At 41.5% G+C, this 18,485-nt stretch overlaps 1 protein-coding gene and 2 long non-coding RNA genes across 4 annotated transcripts; 1 reads left to right on the forward strand and 2 right to left on the reverse strand.

Moving 5' to 3' along the window:
- Positions 1-162: 162 nt before the first annotated feature.
- Positions 163-3,244, reverse strand: LOC124398312. The gene is made up of 3 exons (XR_006928045.1): positions 3,122-3,244; positions 2,664-2,769; positions 163-252 (listed from the first exon to the last, which is right to left on the reverse strand). It is a non-coding gene; the product is annotated as an uncharacterized LOC124398312 (long non-coding RNA).
- On the forward strand, positions 3,167-17,680 carry LOC124398307 (serine/threonine-protein phosphatase with EF-hands 2-like). Of its 2 annotated transcripts, XM_046868410.1 has the most exons (19): positions 3,167-3,388; positions 3,753-3,874; positions 4,000-4,017; positions 4,183-4,191; positions 9,041-9,168; positions 9,742-9,796; positions 9,903-10,078; positions 10,311-10,425; positions 10,501-10,547; positions 10,630-10,796; positions 11,222-11,258; positions 12,006-12,155; positions 12,463-12,756; positions 13,330-13,515; positions 13,694-13,836; positions 14,035-14,141; positions 14,884-15,050; positions 15,735-15,822; positions 16,769-17,680. In XM_046868410.1, the coding sequence occupies exons 2-19, from the start codon at positions 3,814-3,816 to the stop codon at positions 16,987-16,989; spliced, it is 2,169 nt and encodes a 722-aa protein (XP_046724366.1). In that variant the 5' UTR covers positions 3,167-3,388; positions 3,753-3,813; the 3' UTR covers positions 16,990-17,680. The 2 variants fall into 2 exon arrangements, with proteins under 2 accessions (XP_046724366.1, XP_046724367.1); XM_046868411.1 differs by lacking the exon at positions 4,183-4,191.
- Positions 3,761-11,951, reverse strand: LOC124398313. Its single transcript, XR_006928046.1, has 3 exons — positions 11,200-11,951; positions 9,033-9,181; positions 3,761-3,855 (listed from the first exon to the last, which is right to left on the reverse strand). It is a non-coding gene; the product is annotated as an uncharacterized LOC124398313 (long non-coding RNA).
- Positions 17,681-18,485: the final 805 nt, after the last annotated feature.

Genomic DNA, 18,485 nt, shown 5'->3' on the forward strand with positions numbered 1-18,485 from the left:
GCAGTCTCAACAAAGATGATTAAATTTGACAGCTCCATATCCTGAATGACTGATTGTACTGTTTATAGCCAGCAGCTAACAATAAGCATTCATATTCCCACACACATTTAGAAGAAAAATGTGTGAGATGTGTGAGATGTGTGATTATGGTGCATTCTTTACAATTCAAAACTCCCAGATGGTAACTGAGGTGGTCTGTCTAAATGAGCAGATATGAGGTCTGGATCAAAATCCTGCATCAACTCCCAACTCCTAAAAAAAATCCAAAACAAACACAAAGCAATCATTGTAAGTAATCATTTCCTTTTTTAAACTGCAGTTCAAAGACAAACTTTCCTTGAACACAAGAATAAATAAAGTCACATCAGTCAGCATTCATTTATAGACGATAATCCAGAAGGCATGTCATCACTTATTTGATCCTCCATGCACACCAGCACACAGGCCCTATTGTGGTTTAATATCAGTAATATTCAAAGAATGTAAAACAACCACAAGAGCATGGAGGTGGGTTTAGGAAATGTATCTCTCTAAATGAAGCTAATAAAAGGGTTCAGTGGTGTTTAAATAATTTAATTAACCACTAGACCACCAGTGAACCTAATTAATAATAATAATAATAATAATCATAATAATAATAATACATTTAACTTGTCATGACAATCATGGACTATATATATATATGATTAAGGGATAGGGGTTTGGATTAGGGGTTAAAGTTATGTATTAAGGATTAGGGGTTAAGGTTGGGGTTAGAGTTATGGATTAAGGATTAAGGGTTAAGGTTGGGGTTAGAGTTATGGATTAAGGATTAAGGGTTAAGGTTGGGGTTAGAGTTATGTATTAAGGGTTAAGGGTTAAGGTTAGAGTTATGTATTAAGGGTTAAGGTTAAGGTTAGAGTTATGTATTAAGGGTTAAGGGTTAAGGTTGGGGTTAGAGTTATGTATTAAGGGTTAAGGGTTAAGGTTGGGGTTAGAGTTATGTATTAAGGGTTAAGGGTTAAGGTTAGAGTTATGTATTAAGGATTAAGGATTAAGGTTGGGGTTAGAGTTATGTATAAGGATTATGGATTAAGGTTGGGGTTAGAGTTTTGTATTAAGGGTTAAGGGTTAAGGTTGGGGTTAGAGTTATGTATTAGGATTAAGGGTTAAGGTTTGGGGTTAGAGTTATGTATTAGGATGAACATTTCCATTGAAACTATAAAACTAATGTAATCTAGTCTGCATTTTCCTCTCTGAACAGCATGCATGCTCCAGCTTGCTCCCTTGAATTGTTTTTAGCAAGCACACGTGAATGAAGGATCCGAGCCGGGATCTATTTTAAGATCAACCAGCAACTTGACCTATTAAAATCTCATCTTGGATTATCCTGATGCCAGGACCGCATAAGACACGTGTCAATGTCCACTTTTTAATATTCCTAATAGAGAAATACAGTTGGCAAACAAGAGCTAAACGTTCATCGTTTATGAGAGTGAATTGTAACTGTGACAGAAGCAGGGCCTGCTCAGAACTTGTGGAGTCATTTGAGGACATGCAAACATACAAACATGTATCTTTAGAAGACCTCTGGGAGCATAACTGTTTTCACTGAGAAGAGTTTGAACTACAGGAACAGCAGTAATGTTGTCCTTGGGTGCAGACAGCCTCCCTAACTTGTCTATTAAAAAACAAATAAAAGATGCATTAAGATCGCTTTCTTGCATCCTGCAGGTGGGAGACCGTCCTTTAATCAGGAATGTCCACAGAATGCATTCCTATTTAATATTATTTTTGAATACAAAATATATATTTTTTTACTTTGGTGCTGGACTTCGCTATGTGAGTTATGTGCGGTTGTGTTTGTATATTGTTACTAAAGTTAAAAAAGTTAATTATTTGAAGAATCAACCAGAGGAAAACCACAGTGTTGAATATTGAACAAAAAATGACATAAACAAGAAGAAAAAAAAGCAAAAGTTTGATTGGTGGCATCATTGCATAGTTTAAAGATGATTTAAAGAGTGTTCCTCTGTTCTTCTCCACCAAATATTCTAACATACATTTGGGGAACAATCTACTACTTGTGCCTTTATGTACTAAATGGCTAAAGCTTTGTAGATACCTGAACATCACATCACACCTATATTTTCTTGTGAAACATCTCATTCCAGATGTATTCCCTATTTGTTGTATAAGCACCACTTTTCTGAGAAGTCTTTCCAATAGATTTTGGTGTCTGACTGTTGGTTAAGGAAGTCAGGGCTCTTCCATTCCAACGTTCACACAAACGACCAAGTCTTTGTGGAAGTCGCTTTGTTCATGATGGTATTGTCATGAAGAGACAAGTGCATTAATGAGATCAGGCAGTGGTTTTGGGATGTTGAGCTTCAGTTTAAGTTCCAGTTCATCCCAAAGGTGTTCAGTGAGGTTGAGGAATCTCTTTTACTCCAACCTCCGTCTTTGTAGTAACAGTTTGGTGAAGAACCTCATATTAGGGGGTGCAAATACTTTCCAACATGAATGATTTAAGGTTAACACTAGATAGATGGTTCTTTTTTATCGAGTTGTGTACTATTTTTGGTTTTTGTGAATGGCGGATAGACAGATATTTGGATGGATAGACACATAAATAGATGGATGGATGGACAGATGAGTGGAAAGACAGTTGGATGGATAGATACCTGAATGGATGGATGGGTTGATAGATACACAGGTGGCTTGATAGATGGATTGGTAGAACGAAGGTCGGTGCTCCATGTGACTGTGCGTGCAGCCTTGTGCTGCCATCTGTTGGCGTGTTACAAAACTAGTCAACAGACTCCTGATATCACCTCATATAGATATGTGGATAATCTGGGATATACAGTGGATTATATACAGAGTAAATGAATAGAATAATACAATTATATACAAAAGAATTGTCCAGAATGAGAAAGAATGTACAGAGTGGAGCAGAATATATCACTTCTGATCACTTTACAGTGATCAGACTGTAAATAAATATCAGCAGGAATCTACACAGGAGTCCTGATGATGAAAGTGAGGATTAGACCGAACCCAATAGAACACTACATAATGAAAGGAAGGTGTGACAATAAGCCTTAGTGATCTCTAATCCTAATCTAGTTGTTTTGATTACCAGGACATGAGGTTGTTAAAGGTACTTTTCACTGCGGAGATGCTTCAGGAGCATTCGCAGGATCAGCAGGAGAACCTCTTCAAGGTCCAGGTCCTGGTTTCAGATTTGATGAACTGTGCTCTGGAGAAGAGGAAAATAAGTCAATGTTTTCAATGTGATTATGACAGACATTTCCACCTTTCTACTGTATGAGGCGACACGAGGCAACGTGAGGACAGCTGGGATTTCTGCTGACATGATGGGAGTTTGAGAACGCAAACGGGTTTAGTAAGTATTAACAAAGTCGGCTGTCTTTAATCTTTGGGAATTTGGATGTTTCGATTAGTGTCAACTGCAGATCCATAGGTTGAAAGATAAACCTAGGCTGATTTAGGATTAAAAACAGAGGATTTATTATAGCATGCCCGGTAACTTCTTGTAATTAACTGAAAATCTGGATGCTCAGAGAGGAGCTTGAAGCTGAAAGCAGGGCACATGAGTAATCTCTGCTTATTCGGCACTCATTGTTGAGAATCTGCTTAGAGTGTATGTTTCCTGTATCGGACATGTGCATGGTGGTGCCTCATCACCTCAGCATGAATAACCAGTGTGTATTTAACGCTGCCTCTGTTTGCCCTGATGATACCTCCAGGAACGTACAGTGATCAGTGTGTGGGACTCTGATCAGGCGTGTATGTCTGTGGCAAAGGGACATGGGATGTGGTGCTACCAAACCCCAACCCACGGAGCTGGAGCTGAAAAGATACGACAAAGGTACTCTTAATAGTGTAATGTGTAAATGATTTAAACCTCAATAATTTTCTAATGATGTATAATATACTGAGCATTTCTAATTGTTTATCTTTTGTTGTTGTTGTTTTATCCTTTGCTCCCCTCAGCAAACATTTCAGTTCCAGGTAATTCAGTATTTTTAATACAAAAACATGCACACCTTCCTAATATAATTATTCTTACATCATCATCATATATATATATATATATATATATATATATATATATATATATATATATATATATATATAAAATCAAAACATTGTGTTTGTATATATTTTTGTCTGAAGCTGTAACGGGTGAGTCAGTTTGATTAGGTTAGTGTAGATAGATGGCCTAGCAAATGCCTTTAGTAGGTAATAATATACAAAATACTCCTTGATTGTAGTATCATTAGTCATCCTAAATGTAGTATAGTATAATATAATGTAGTATAGTGTAGTATACGGTAGTGTAGTGTAATATAATGTAGTATAGTGTAATATAATATAGTAAAGTATAGTGTAGTATAGTGTAGTAAAGTGTAGTATAGTGTCCCTGGTGGTCTAGTGGTTAGGATGCGGCGCTCTCACCGCTGGGGCCCGGGTTCGAGCCCCGGTCAGGGAACCAACCCCAGCCACTCTCAGTGCCGGTCCCAAGCCCGGATAAATTAGGGAGGGTTGCGTTAGGAAGGGCATCCAGCATAAAAACATGTGCCAAATCAAACATGCGAGCGACCCCTAACCGAAAGAAAGTTACAGGGTAGTATAATGTAGTATAGGGTAATATAATATAGTAAAGTATAGTGTAGTATATTGTAGTATAATATAGTAAAGTATAGTAAAGTATAGTGTAGTATAATATAGTGTAGTATAGGGTAGTATAGTAAAGTATAGGGTAGTATAATGTAGTATAGTGTAATATAGGATAGTATAGTGTATTATAATATAGTAAAGTATATTGTAGTATATTGTAGTAAAATATAGTAAAGTATAGTGTAGTATAATATAGTGTAGTATAGGGTAGTATAGTGTAATATAGGATAGTATAGTGTATTATAATATAGTAAAGTATAGTGTAGTATATTGTAGTAAAATATAGTAAAGTATAGGGTAGTATAGTGTAATATTATGTAATATAGGGTAGTATAGCATAATATAATATAGTTTAGTGTAATATAATGTAGTATAGGGTAGTATAGTGTAATATAATATAGTATAGTGTAATATAATGTAATATAGGGTAGTATAGTGTAGTACAGGGTAGTGTAGTGTCATACGACTGAGTAGCAGAATTTTAAGGCCCATGAGCAATGTAGTATAGTGTAATATAATGTAGTATAGGGTAGTATAATATAATATAGTATAGTATAGTGTAATATAATGTAGTATAGTGTAGTATATTGTAGTATAATATAGTGTAGTGTAGTACAGGGTAGTGTAGTGTAGTGTAGTACAGGGTAGTGTAGTGTAGTACAGGGTGGTGTAGTGTGGTGTGGTGTGGTACAGGGTGGTGTGGTGTAGTACAGGGTGGTGTAGTGTGTGTGGTGTAGTGTGGTGTGGTGTGGTGTAGTGGTGTGGTGTAGTATAGGGTAGTGTAGTGTAGTATAGGGTGAGTGTGGTGTAGTGTAGTGTAGTATAGGGTGGTGTAGTGTGGTACAGGGTGGTGTGGTGTGGTACAGGGTAGTGTAGTGTAGTGTAGTGTGGTATAGGGTAGTGTGGTGTAGTATAGGGTGGTGTGGTGTGGTGTGGTATAGGGTGGTGTGGTGTAGTATAGGGTGGTGTGGTGTGGTGTGGTATAGGGTGGTGTGGTGTGGTATAGGGTGGTGTGGTGTAGTATAGGGTGGTGTGGTGTAGTATAGGGTGGTGTGGTGTAGTATAGGGTGGTGTGGTGTGGTGTGGTATAGGGTGGTGTGGTGTGGTATGGTGGTGTGGTGTGGTGTGGTATGGGGTGGTGTAGTGTGGTGTGGTATAGGGTGGTGTGGTGTGGTGTGAGTATAGGGTGGTGTGGTGTAGTATAGGGTGGTGTGGTGTAGTATAGGGTGGTGTGGTGTGGTGTGGTGTGTGTGTAGTGTAGTATAAGGTGGTGTGGTGTGGTGTAGTGTAGGGTGGTGTGGTGTAGTATAGGGTGGTGTGGTGTGAGTATAGGGTGGTGTGGTGTGGTGTGGTGTGGTGTAGTATGGGGTGGTGTGGTGTGGTACAGGGTGGTGTGGTGTGGTACAGGGTGGTGTAGTGTGGTGTAGTGTAGTATAGGGTGTAGTGTAGTATAGGGTGGTGTAGTGTGGTATAGGGTGGTGTGGTGTAGTATAGGGTGGTGTGGTGTAGTATAGGGTGGTGTGGTGTGGTGTGAGTGTAGTATAGGGTGGTGTAGTGTGGTATAGGGTAGTGTGGTGTAGTATAGGGTGGTGTGGTGTGGTATAGGGTAGTGTGGTGTGGTGGTGTGGTGTAGGGTGGTGTGGTGTGGTATAGGGTGGTGTGGTGTGGTGTGGTATAGGGTGGTGTGGTGTGGTACAGGGTGGTGTGGTGTGGTGTAGTATGGGGTGGTGTGGTGTAGTATAGGGTGGTGTGGTGTGGTGTAGTATAGGGTGGTGTGGTGTAGTATAGGGTGGTGTGGTGTAGTGTGAGTATAGGGTGGTGTGGTGTAGTATAGGGTGGTGTGGTGTAGTATGGGGTAGTGTGGTGTGGTATAGGGTAGTATAATGTAGTGTAGTACAGGGTGGTGTGGTGTGGTGTAGGGTGGTGTGGTGTGGTGTGTGGTGTAGTAGGGTGGTGTGGTGTGGTAGTGTAGTGTAGTGCAGTGTAGTGTGGTGTGTAGTGTAGTGTAGTGGTGTGGTGTAGTATAGGGTGGTGTAGTGTGGTAGTGTAGTGTAGTGGTGTGCAGTGTAGTATAGGGTAGTGTGGTGTGCAGTGTAGTACAGGGCAGTGTAGTGGTATAGGGTGCAGTGCAGTGGTGTGCAGTGCAGTGGTATAGGGTGGTGTAGTGCAGTATAGGGCAGTGTAGTGCAGTATAGGGTGGTGTAGTGTAGTATAGGCAGTGTGGTGTAGTATAGGCAGTGCAGTGTGTGCAGTGTGGTGTAGCATAGGGCAGTGCAGTGTAGCATAGGCAGTGGTGTAGTATAGGCAGTGGTGTAGTATAGGGCAGTGCAGTGTGGTGTAGTGTAGGGTGGTGTGGTGTGTAGTGTAGTATAGGGTGGTGTGGTGTAGTGCAGTATAGGGTAGTGCAGTGTAGTACAGGGTAGTGTAGTGCAGTGTAGTATAGGGTGGTGCAGTGTAGTATAGGGTGGTGTGGTGCAGTGTAGCATAGGCAGTGCAGTGCAGTATAGGCAGTGTGGTGTGCAGTGTGGTATAGGGCAGTGCAGTGCAGTATAGGCAGTGTGGTGTGTAGCATAGGCAGTGTGGTGTGGTATAGGGTGAGTGTGGTGTAGTGTAGTATAGGGTGGTGTGGTGCAGTGTAGTGCAGTGTGGTGTGGTGCAGTGTAGTATAGGGAGTGTAGTGTGGTATAGGGCAGTGTAGTGTGTGTAGTATAGGCAGTGCAGTGTAGTATAGGGCAGTGCAGTGCAGTGGTGTAGTGCAGTATAGGCAGTGTAGTGTAGTATAGGCAGTGTGGTGTAGTATAGGGCAGTGTGGTGTAGTGTAGCATAGGGCAGTGCAGTGTAGTATAGGGCAGTGTAGTGGTGTAGTATGGGGTAGTGTAGTGTAGTATAGGCAGTGTGGTGTAGTATAGGGTGGTGCAGTGTAGTATAGGGTAGTGTAGTGTAGTGTAGTGTGTGGTGTAGTGTAGTATAGGGTAGTGCAGTGTAGTGTGGTATAGGCAGTGTGGTGTAGTATGGGGTGGTGTAGTGCAGTGGTATAGGGTGGTGTGGTGTAGTATAGGGTGCAGTGTGCAGTGTGGTGTAGTATAGGCAGTGTAGTGCAGTGTGGTGTAGTGTAGTATAGGGTGAGTGTAGTGTAGTGTATAGGGTGGTGTGGTGCAGTGCAGTGCAGTGTAGTATAGGGTAGTGTAGTGTAGTATAGGAAGTGTAGTGTGGTGTAGTGTGGTATAGGGTGTAGTGTGGTGTGGTATAGGGTAGTGTAGTGCAGTGTGGTGCAGTGCAGTATAGGGTGGTGCAGTGTAGTGTAGCATAGGGTAGTGTAGTGTAGTGCAGTGTAGTATAGGCAGTGTGGTGTAGTATAGGCAGTGTAGTGTGGTATAGGGTGAGTGTAGTGTGGTGTGGTGCAGTGTAGTGTAGTATAGGGTAGTGTAGTGTAGTATAGGGTAGTGTGGTGTGGTGTGTAGTGTAGTATAGGGCAGTGTGGTGTAGTATAGGGTGCAGTGTGGTGCAGTATAGGGCAGTGTAGTGTAGGTGTAGTGTAGTATAGGGTAGTGTAGTGTAGTGTAGTGTAGTGTAGTATAGGGTAGAGTAGTGTAGTATAGGGAAGTGTAGTGTAGTGTAGTGTAGTATAGGGTAGTGTAGTGTAGTATAGGGTAGTGTAGTGTAGTGTAGTGTGGTACAGGGTGGTGTGGTGTAGTATAGGGTGGTGTAGTGTGGTGTGGTGTAGTGTAGTATAGTATAGTGTAGTGTAGTATAGGGTGGTGTGGTGTAGTGTAGTGTAGTATAGGGAAGTGTAGTGTCATACGACTGAGTAGCAGAATTTTAAGGCCCATGAGCAATGGGCCTTAAAATTCATTAATTAAATGAAAAATTACAAACAAATGCATTATATAAACACAAACAAAAAAATAAAACAAACAGCATGATTGCCAGCCTCGACCTATAAGTTCTGAGTAATTAAGAGATTTATATTGTTAATTTGGGGATCTAGAATAAACAGCATCATTTGTATGAAAATGAAAGAGAAGATCAGGAGCCAGTACATATACACATCTGGTTGTGAATATTAGCAGCACCCGGTGTTCAAATCAGGAACTTCATTATTATATTATACCTAAAAACAGGCCAGGTTTACTGTTTATTGTAAGTCATGGTGCTACAGATGTGCCCTTGAGCTGTAGTCTGTTTTATAGAACATATTATACAGTAGTGTCAGGTCAGCTCTGTTTTCCAACACGTCCTGTACTGAAGATACAAAAACATACAGAGTGAGTCAGAGTGGTACATCCTGGTCCATTCCTGAAGGAAAAAAAAAAAACTAAACGAAATGAAGTTTAATCACTGTGTACCTGTACAGCGATGCGGGCAGCTTTACTCATCCAGCGCTGGTACCGGCAGTACGTGGCCCGCTTGGAGATGCGACGCCGGTGCACGTGGAACATTTTCCAGTCCATCGAGTACGCAGGAGAGCAGGATCAGATCAAGGTGAGAGATTTCACTGATGGAATATATGTAATGCAAAATGTATTTAATACAAATGTGTTCTGATGTAATAAAAAAATAGGATTAGAAATTAGTTTATTAGAGACAGCGCATGTAGGACGTTTTGGAGACAAGGTGAGGAGGTGAGATTGAGATGGTTTGGACATGTGCATAGGAGGGACATGGGGTATATCAGTAGGAGAATGCTGAGGATGGAGCCACCAGGAAGGAGGAAAAGAGGAAGAACAAGAAGGAGGTTTATGGATGTGGTGAGGGAAGACATGGAGGTAGTTGGTGTGAAAGAAGCAGATGTAGAGGACAGGGGGGTGTGGAGACGGATGATCCGCTGTGGAGACCCCTAATGGGAGAAGCTGAATTAAGAAGAAGAAGATTTTTAACGAATATGATTTAAAATGTAGTTAAGTTCAAAACTTTAAACAAAACATACTTAAGTAAAAGTAAAACTACAGATTTAAAAAACTATAAAAAAGTAGAAGTACACAAAAAGTCATCTGTTACGTTCCACCTCTGATTTGCTGTAACCTCACACTTGCTTTGTGTGTTTTCTTTCTTCAGCTCTACAATTTCTTTGGCTTCCTCATGGACCACTTCACTCCTGCAAGCAATGAACGTAGGAGTTTTCCATTGTTTCAGCTTATTTGTCAAAAGCGACACTCATTTCAGAAATCACACACGTAAACGTCATCCTCACTTCTCATGTCCAATCTGGTCCTCAGGAAAGCTGATCTCCCACATATTTCGGGAGACGGAAGTGTTCCTGGATGCGGAATGGGAGCGGTATTTCTGCTACAAGGACATTGTGGTGCCGGAGGTTTACACCGGGCCTCACCTGACGTTCCCTCTGACTGTCAGCAATGTTACAGATCTAGTAGAGGCCTTCAAACAAAAACAAGTATGGAATTGCAAATATGGCTCAGTTGAAGGTCCTGAGGTATGATGTCTGAAAGAGAAATCAATTTGTTGTAGGGTTTACACCTGAGGAACAGAGGAACCAGACACCAGAACAAGCTCAGATCTCAATAATGAATCTTAGATCTTCTCTGAGCTTGAAGTATATTTGATATTCGAATCTGTCCTTTTGACATCATGTCTGTTTTCTTGGGTGTGTGTATCTTTCCCAGTAGCAGCTCCATTCTCGATATGTCCTCCAGCTTCTCGGGGAAACATGGAGATTGCTCCGGGTTCTGCCGAACATTAACGTGGTGTCTACACGCCACAGCAAGGAGATCACAATCTGTGGTATGTGGGGGAGATGTAATCACACAATAGTTTGCATGTTAGTAAAAAATATTACGTTTTTTTTTGTTTCTACAGGAGACTTGCACGGACAACTTGAAGATCTCCTGCTGGTCTTTTATAAGGTTGGTACTATATATATAGCATGGCCATGCTAGTTATCAAAAACATCTATTTGTAGCTGATTTGTCTGTCATCACCCTTCAGAACGGCTTGCCATCGGTGGAGACGTCGTACGTCTTTAATGGAGACTTTGTGGATCGAGGGAAAGACTCTATTGAGATCCTGCTGATCTTGTTCGCCTTCCAATTGGTGTATCCCAACGATGTCCACCTCAATAGGGGAAATCACGAGGACCACATTGTCAACCTGAGGTAGTTGGTGGTCCTTCTGGATGTCCTGTAGATGTGATATAAATTCTAAAGCTAATTATAAGCAGTAATCTCTGTGAAAATCAGATCTGTAGGTAGTAGTGGACAATAAGTATTTCTACTTTACTCAAATACATGGTTTGTGTACTTCATCCACCACTGGATTTATGAGCTCAAGCTTCGTCCTAGCGTCAGATTAGCAAAGTGACCAGGGTCTTCAATGCTCTCTGTTACTTATAGGCTTTATTTTGTCTTTAGAAAAATTTCCATAGATGTGAAATGGGAAATGAATGTAATAAACAGGGAACTGAAGAAACATCGGACCACAATGAATCGTCCAAGTCTATTGTTTGGGTTTGCTGCATTTCATAGAATTGAGAAACCTTTCAGAGGTCACATGACTTACCTCTCACTTCTTTCTCTTCCAGGTACGGCTTCAACAAGGAGGTTCATGGGAAGTACAGGGTGAGTGAGCTTCCTGCTCGGGTCCCACAGACTTCAATAAACAAAATACAACATTAACCGTGACACATAATTTTTTGGACTTGAATATGCATTAACCTGAGCTGTGGCCTCTAACAGTCACGCTGTGAAATGGGTCACTCTCACTGACCTGGGTGACGGATTACAGGATTAAACGGGCTTTCTTTAGGCTTAGTCTTCTGCAAATAAATCATAGACACATTTCTGTCCACACAAGGGCTGATTTTAGTGTCTGGACCCTATTTCTGGAAACCTGTTTCACTTTTGAGGTAAATCCAGAAATTTTTGGTCACCCATTAAAAACATGCTGGAGAAAAAAACAGAGAGAGATCTCATCAGGGAAAAGTGTTCAATGTTATGAGGCCAGAACATGCCAAAAATACATTTATATCCATTTCAGGTTCTTCTAACATTGTCAGTAGGAGATTAAGATAATCGACTACAAAGATGTTTTTCATTACAGCTTTTTTTTATCTGAGAGAAAGCGAGAGAGATCTGAGATAAGATTTCATTTAGGCAGTAGCAGCTGCTACTAACACCCAGGATAGCAGATTACCCCTGGCTAAATTTATCACCAGTGCCGAGTGTTCATAACATCTCCAACGTCTCCTCATTGACACAGAGCTAGCGAGTTAACACAGAAAAAATGGTCTGGTGTCCACAAACATTTAACAAACTGAAATTAGTAACCAGTTTGGTGGTTGATTGGATGCATTCTGACCATCACAGGTTCATGGGAAGAAGATCCTAAAGCTGCTCCAGAAGATATTCAGCTGGTTGCCCTTGGCAACCGTGATCGACCAGAAAGTGCTGATTGTGCACGGAGGGATCTCAGACACCACTGACCTCCAGATCATCGCCAAATTGGAACGACACAGAGTGAGTTGTAAACCTGGGGGGAATAAACCTCACCATGTTGTGTTGTGTCAAAGAGGGACTTTTAGTGCAACGAATTTCTATTAGTATGTTATAATATTATATATTTGGCATTGGATTTTGGATGTGAAGGTCATGAGTTCAAATCCCAGCCACACCAAGCTGCCACTCCTGGGCCCCTGAGCAAGGCCCTTAACCCCAGTTGTGTAAATGAGATCAATATAACTCGCTGTGAATGTAATAAGGAAGTGTTTTATTCTACAGCAATTGTTTCCCGTTATTCCTATATCCATGATTCTGTTTTCCGCAGTACGTCTCGGCTCTGAGGCCCCCGAAACGTCCTCAGCAGGCCCTAAAGCCCTCAGACAGGAACGAGGAGCGATACAGCACGTCTAGCAGGAAACGTGTGCGCTCTTTAACGTACGAGCGACGCCCGCGGCAGACCTACTACATTAGCACGAGCCACTCTGTGGAGGAGGAGCTTCAGGAAAGGAGGAGGTGGGCGGGGCTCAGTGCCTCCTGCGACAGGCTTAACTTCTTTTCCTCAGACTCCGACTCTGATTCCGTCGAGGCTCCGGAGACGGACTCGGAGGAGTGGAAGCAGGTAGAGAGCACAGGAGATTCCACTATAACGTTTAATAAACCTAATATTTGTTCCAGCTCAAAGGAGTGCGGTCCTGGAGCGTTTTGTTCCTTTTGTACTGCAGCATTTACTGTTTCTTATCCAGTCAGGAATGACACACTGTAGGTTATTATCTGTTTACAATTACATTTAATTTGTTGTGAGCCATCAGGGCCAGTAAGTCCTTCTCTTCCTTGCCTGAACACCATCAGAATCAGTAATGTGCAGCTTCCTGGAGTGTTAGTTTCTATCCAATCAGATTTCAGCCGCCACATCGTGTTGCCGGGGTCAAAGGAATCTGATGTGAGGCGTTCATAACTAGCTCTCAAATACATGCTGCTTGAAGCTGTTGCTTTAACCAATCAGATTTGGAGTTGGCGACACCGGGGCCATCTAGCAGGCGTACAGTAGCATCGGTTTTTTCACTTCCTTTGAATAGAGCGCACTAGTCAGAGCTCAAAACATTTCCTTAACAAATATCTCATTATGATCACATATTTAAAAGTTAGAACTTTCATTCATTTGCTTCAGTTTTTTAACGTGTCGCCCCTGCAGATCGTCGATTTGCTGTGGAGTGACCCGATGCCACAGGACGGCTGCGTCCCAAACGAGGTTCGAGGAGGCGGCTGTTACTGGGGTCCCGACATCACGCAGAAAGTCCTCGAGCGACACAACCTGCATCTGCTTATCCGTTCCCACGAGTGTAAACAGGACGGCTATGAGTTCTGTCACAACCGCAGGGTCAGAGATGTATACGTTACACACACACACACACACACACACACGGGGTAGTTGATGCCCTGCAATATACATAATGATATTTTGGACTAATTTCGAATTATAGCATGTCACATTTAATTCCAAATAACAATTCAGTGTGTGTGTGTGTGTGTGTGTGTGTGTGTGTGTGTGTGTGTAGGTTCTGACCATTTTCTCTGCATCTAACTACTATGAAGTAGGCAGCAACAGAGGAGCCTATATAAGATTAGGACCAGACCTAAATCCTCATGTCATCCAGTACCAGGCCAGCAGATCCACCAGAGAGCTGACCTTGAGACAGAGGTGAGCACACTGTTCAGATGAAGGTTTATGTCAAACACACACACACACACACACACACACACACACACACACACACACACACACACGCTATTTGAAAAGTTCCCATGCATATTGTAAAGTATAAAAAACTAATAAACTTAAAAAATGAGTGTAAAGCTGTGTGTGTGTGTGTGTGTGTGTGTGTGTGTGTGTGTATAGTGTTGGACGGACAGAGCGTTCGGCTCTACGAGCCTTGAGAGAGCAACTCTTTGCCCACATGTCAGACCTCATCAGTGCCTTCCAAGAGTATGACCCAGGGCACACAGGTAAATCACACACTCACACACACACACACACACACACACACACACACACACACACACACGACCTGTTACTTGAGCTCTGGTTCTTCTACGTAGTTTCTGTTCTTGAAATGTATGCGTAGGTTTCACAAGGTTCACCAGTTTCCTCCTTTTATTCCAAAACCTCTTCTTTTGGTGGATTCCAGTGGTGGATGATGTACACAATAGTGATGTGTCATGCAGGAATAATTCGTTGATCCTGAACGAGCCTATAATGTGACTCAGTAGAACGAGTCATCTCAAAGAGTGATTCGTTCATTTTCTACAGGACGCGCATGAACGAAATCTCTGTAGGTTATTTACAGGAAACAGCTGAGTAGTTCATCTCTCGACTCTTCAGGTCCGAGTTGTTCATTCTTTTATCAATGGAAATACTTCAGTAAAGTACGAATACGTAAAAAAGCTACTTAAATACAGAAATGAATCACTTTTCCTTCCTTATTGTCCACTACTGGTGGATTCATTATGCTAAACTCCTCCTTGGTGCAATGTTTCCTGAATCCACAGCAATCCTAAATAGGATCTAGCAGTTATACTTTACACTCTTTTATTACCTGTACACCCAAAATGAAGACACAGAGACATGTGAATATAGTTAGCTGGCTTTTCATCTCTCAACCTGAACCTGGATAATCCCAGAGATGAAAAGATCACCAGTCTTTGCTGGGCGCTCATTTAGGAACGCCATGTACTGCATCTGTTTCAGGTGTGATCTCGATGAAGCACTGGGCCGCTGCACTGGAGTCGGTGTTGCGACTTGGCCTGCCGTGGAGAGTCCTGAGATCCCAGCTGGTGGGCTGCAACACGCAGGACGGCACGCTCAACTACCATGACTGGTTCCGAGAGCTTGACATCACCGAGCCCAACAATGAGGTACGATGTAATGGAGATAGAGCAATAATTCAATCTAGCACTAGTGGAGGTTGGAGCTCAGTGGTTAAGGAATTGGACTCTGGATCAGAAGGTTAAATCCCAGCACTGCTAAGCTGCCACTGATGGGCCCCTGAACAAGGCCCTTAACCCTCAACTGCTTAATTTTGAGTCGTCTGGATAAAAAGTAATATATCACGATTCAACAAAAAAAATCATTATCATGCACACTGACCAGGCATAACATTAAAACATAACATTCTGAGTGGTGAAGTGAAGAACATTGATGATCTCTTCATCATGGCACCTGTTAGTGGGTGGAGATATTTATTTTGAGGGAGTTGGACCAATTGTGACGTCTAGACGTCTGGATCAGGGCGTCTCCAAAACTGCAGCTCTTGTGGGATGTTCCTGGTGTGCAGTGGTCTGAATCTATCAAAAGTGCTCCAAGGAAGGAACAGTGGTGAACCGGGTGAACTTGGGTTTCCAAGGCTCATTGATGCACGTGAGGAGAGAAGGCTAAGTCTGGTCCAAGTTAATGCTTTTGATGCTCGACGGGTCACGACTGTTTTAGCAGCGAAAGGGGACCAACAATTTTAGGCAGGTGGTCATAATGTTATGGCTGATCGGTGTGTGAAATAGTCATGTGTGAAATCCGGTATGATGAAACCTTTTCTGTCTCCACAGCTTGCTCATACAGGGCTCCTGGAAACAATGTACAGACATCACTCCAACCTGGAGACCATCTTCCGAATTATAGACACAGATCACTCAGGTATGAGCTCTGAGATACCTCTGCACTGCGAAAAAATCTAGTCAAGAATAAAATATTACCCAAGAGCAAATTGTGTACGATTATTATGACTTATTTGACTTGAAAATTGAGCTTAAGTACCATCAGAGGTGTATTTTGGGACCGTGTAAGTTTTAAGACTTTATTTTTAGCTGTAATAACTGGTTTTGAAGTTGGCCAGTAAAAAATGCTTAATCACACTAAGTTCTTGTTTATTAGTATTATTTATTCCACATGCTTGTTTTATGTCAATGCATTTATAATTTAGAAAATTATACATTTATAAAATCTGTTTGATAAAAATCACCACAATTAAGTATTAAATTACCTAAATTACAATTATCTTTTCAACATTATCCAGTATGGGTTTTGTTTTTTTGTTTGGAACTTTGTTTTCAGTTACTCATGTTAAATATCTTTCATTTAATAGTGCTTTATTTTGCAATAAGTTTATGTATTTTAAGAAGCAGCAAGTAATGATTTTGCTTTGTTTTTCCACCATAACTACTGTGTTACAAGACAATCCTCATTTGAATCAATAATTGCTGACAGAACACATGTATGCGTGATCTTGTTTTTAGTTTAGTTTTTTTATAATATATAATATATATAGTATATTAATATATTATAATGTTATAATATTATTATTATTATATATAAGTTTTTTAATTGAGTGTTTTAATGTTTATTTTAAGACATTTTGCTCTTTTTTGAAGCCTAGAGAGGTTTTGAAGAAATCTTCCCAATTGTAACTTGTGCACTTGTTCGAGTCTGTATCTTGTTAAATCATGCATTTATTTAGATATTTGTATATCATATTTATTCATTTAGATGGTTATTTTTTGCAGGGTATGTACATTAAAAAATCCATGCTAGATTAGTTTCTTTTCAACTTGGGAAAGATCTAATAACTCACCCCTCTGGACAGGACTCATCTCATTGGAGGAGTTCCGCCAGACATGGAAGCTGCTGAGCTCCCACTTGAAGATGGAGATCAGCGATGAAGCCATATCAGACCTGGCCATAAGCATCGACTTCAACAGGGACGGCAGCATTGACATTAACGAGTTCATGGAGGCCTTTAGGCTGGTGGAGAGCACGGTCGGAGTGGTGACCTCTGACCATATGCAGACTCAAAGCCCCTCATAGAACAAGTGCTGACCAAGTGACCAAGACCAAGTGACATGGGAACATAAAAGCTTTGTTTTATACACCAGTCTTTTGATTGTACAGGTGGAGGGGTTTGGATTCGAGACTCGGATCATGACATCAATCAGAAATGGTCCGAGATGTTTCAGCTGATCCGTGGACATCAAATTTGATATGCATGGACTGCAATGAACTTATCTTATCCGGACGAATCTGATCTCTTGTGTTGAAAATGAATACCGAAACAACTATTCTGGATGTCAAAAAGGTCAAAACCTGTGCAGTTTATGCACCAAAGGTTGTGGTCTTATGGTCCTCTTATGCCAGGTGTCTACAAACCTTTGGCCAGATAATGTAAATATCCAGCTTGGGTGTATATTCACAGCTCTAAATCTTATCACACACACACGGCTCCCAGCTACCTTTGCCAACAGATGAAAGGCCATAATCTAAAACCGATAGCATGAATAATGTTTTCTTGTTTTCCAGCTGCCACTCAAGGACAAACACAAGGTCACAGTGAGGGGTGAACAAGGTCACATCGACACACATTTACACCCCTGTTACCATCCAGGTGTCCAAACTCACTCTTGGAGACACAATCTCTTGTGCTTTCCAGGAAAACAGAGAAACAAAGACGCATAATGAGAAGAACAAGATACAAAACTAGAACCAAAAATAAAAAAAGCAAGCTTCCTGCCAACATGCCATCTGTGGGAGTTCCAGCCTGACCTCAAAGCTTAATATAGCAGAGGAATGATATCTAATTGTGGAATGAAGGGAGTGTGTTCAGACCTGCAGCTGTAAGAACTGTACACTGTATGAACAGAAATTTGTGTACACCTGACCATAAGATTGGGGAGATGTTCCTCTAGAATTTTGTGGAGATTTGTGCTCATAAATCCACAAGGGTGTTAGTAAAGTCAGGTACTGATGGTGGTGAGGTGAGCAGGAGATCTTCCACTCCAGCTTTCCCATGGACAGCATATCTTCATTTGTGCATAGGAGCATTGCCATGCTGGAACAGATTTGCATCACCTAGTTCAAGTGAAGGAAAATGTCATGGTACTAAATGCATCCAAAGATCATACAATTCTGTGCCTCCATCTTCATGCTGCAGTTTGGGAAGAACCACATATGGGGTTTTTTTTTTTTTTTTTTGCAAAAATGTAAATAAATTGGGTGTCCAAATACTTTTGCTCAATAAAAACATCATTCCAAACGTGTCTTTATTGGTTTTATGCATTAAGGACACATCTATACAAGGTCTAAGTAAAAGTTTTGAGACTAGTTTTGTAACAAGCCAACAGATGGCAGCACAAGGCTGCACGCACAGTCAAAAGGAGCACCAACTTTCATAAGTCAGTAAGCGTTGCAACTGGTGCTATTCTGAGCACGTGTACACCCGGTCAGCGAGCTCTCCTCACACGCGAGTTGTTTATTTATGCCAGAAACAGCATGATCTCACTTTCACACCCACCCTACTGGACTTGAAG

Source organism: Silurus meridionalis, chromosome 15 (genome assembly GCF_014805685.1).
Source record: "Silurus meridionalis isolate SWU-2019-XX chromosome 15, ASM1480568v1, whole genome shotgun sequence".
NCBI classification, from domain to species: domain Eukaryota; kingdom Metazoa; phylum Chordata; class Actinopteri; order Siluriformes; family Siluridae; genus Silurus; species Silurus meridionalis.

What these genes read in the sequence shown, in the direction of transcription:
- LOC124398307 (XM_046868410.1), top strand. Translation starts at nt 3,814, where the DNA reads ATGGGATGTGGTGCTACCAAACCCCAACCCACGGAGCTGGAGCTGAAA. An exon ending in AGGTTCATGGGAAGTACAGG is followed by an intron (nt 11,259 to 12,005) that starts GTGAGTGAGCTT and finishes TGACCATCACAG; the next exon opens with GTTCATGGGAAGAAGATCCT. An exon ending in TATAGACACAGATCACTCAG is followed by an intron (nt 15,823 to 16,768) that starts GTATGAGCTCTG and finishes CCCTCTGGACAG; the next exon opens with GACTCATCTCATTGGAGGAG.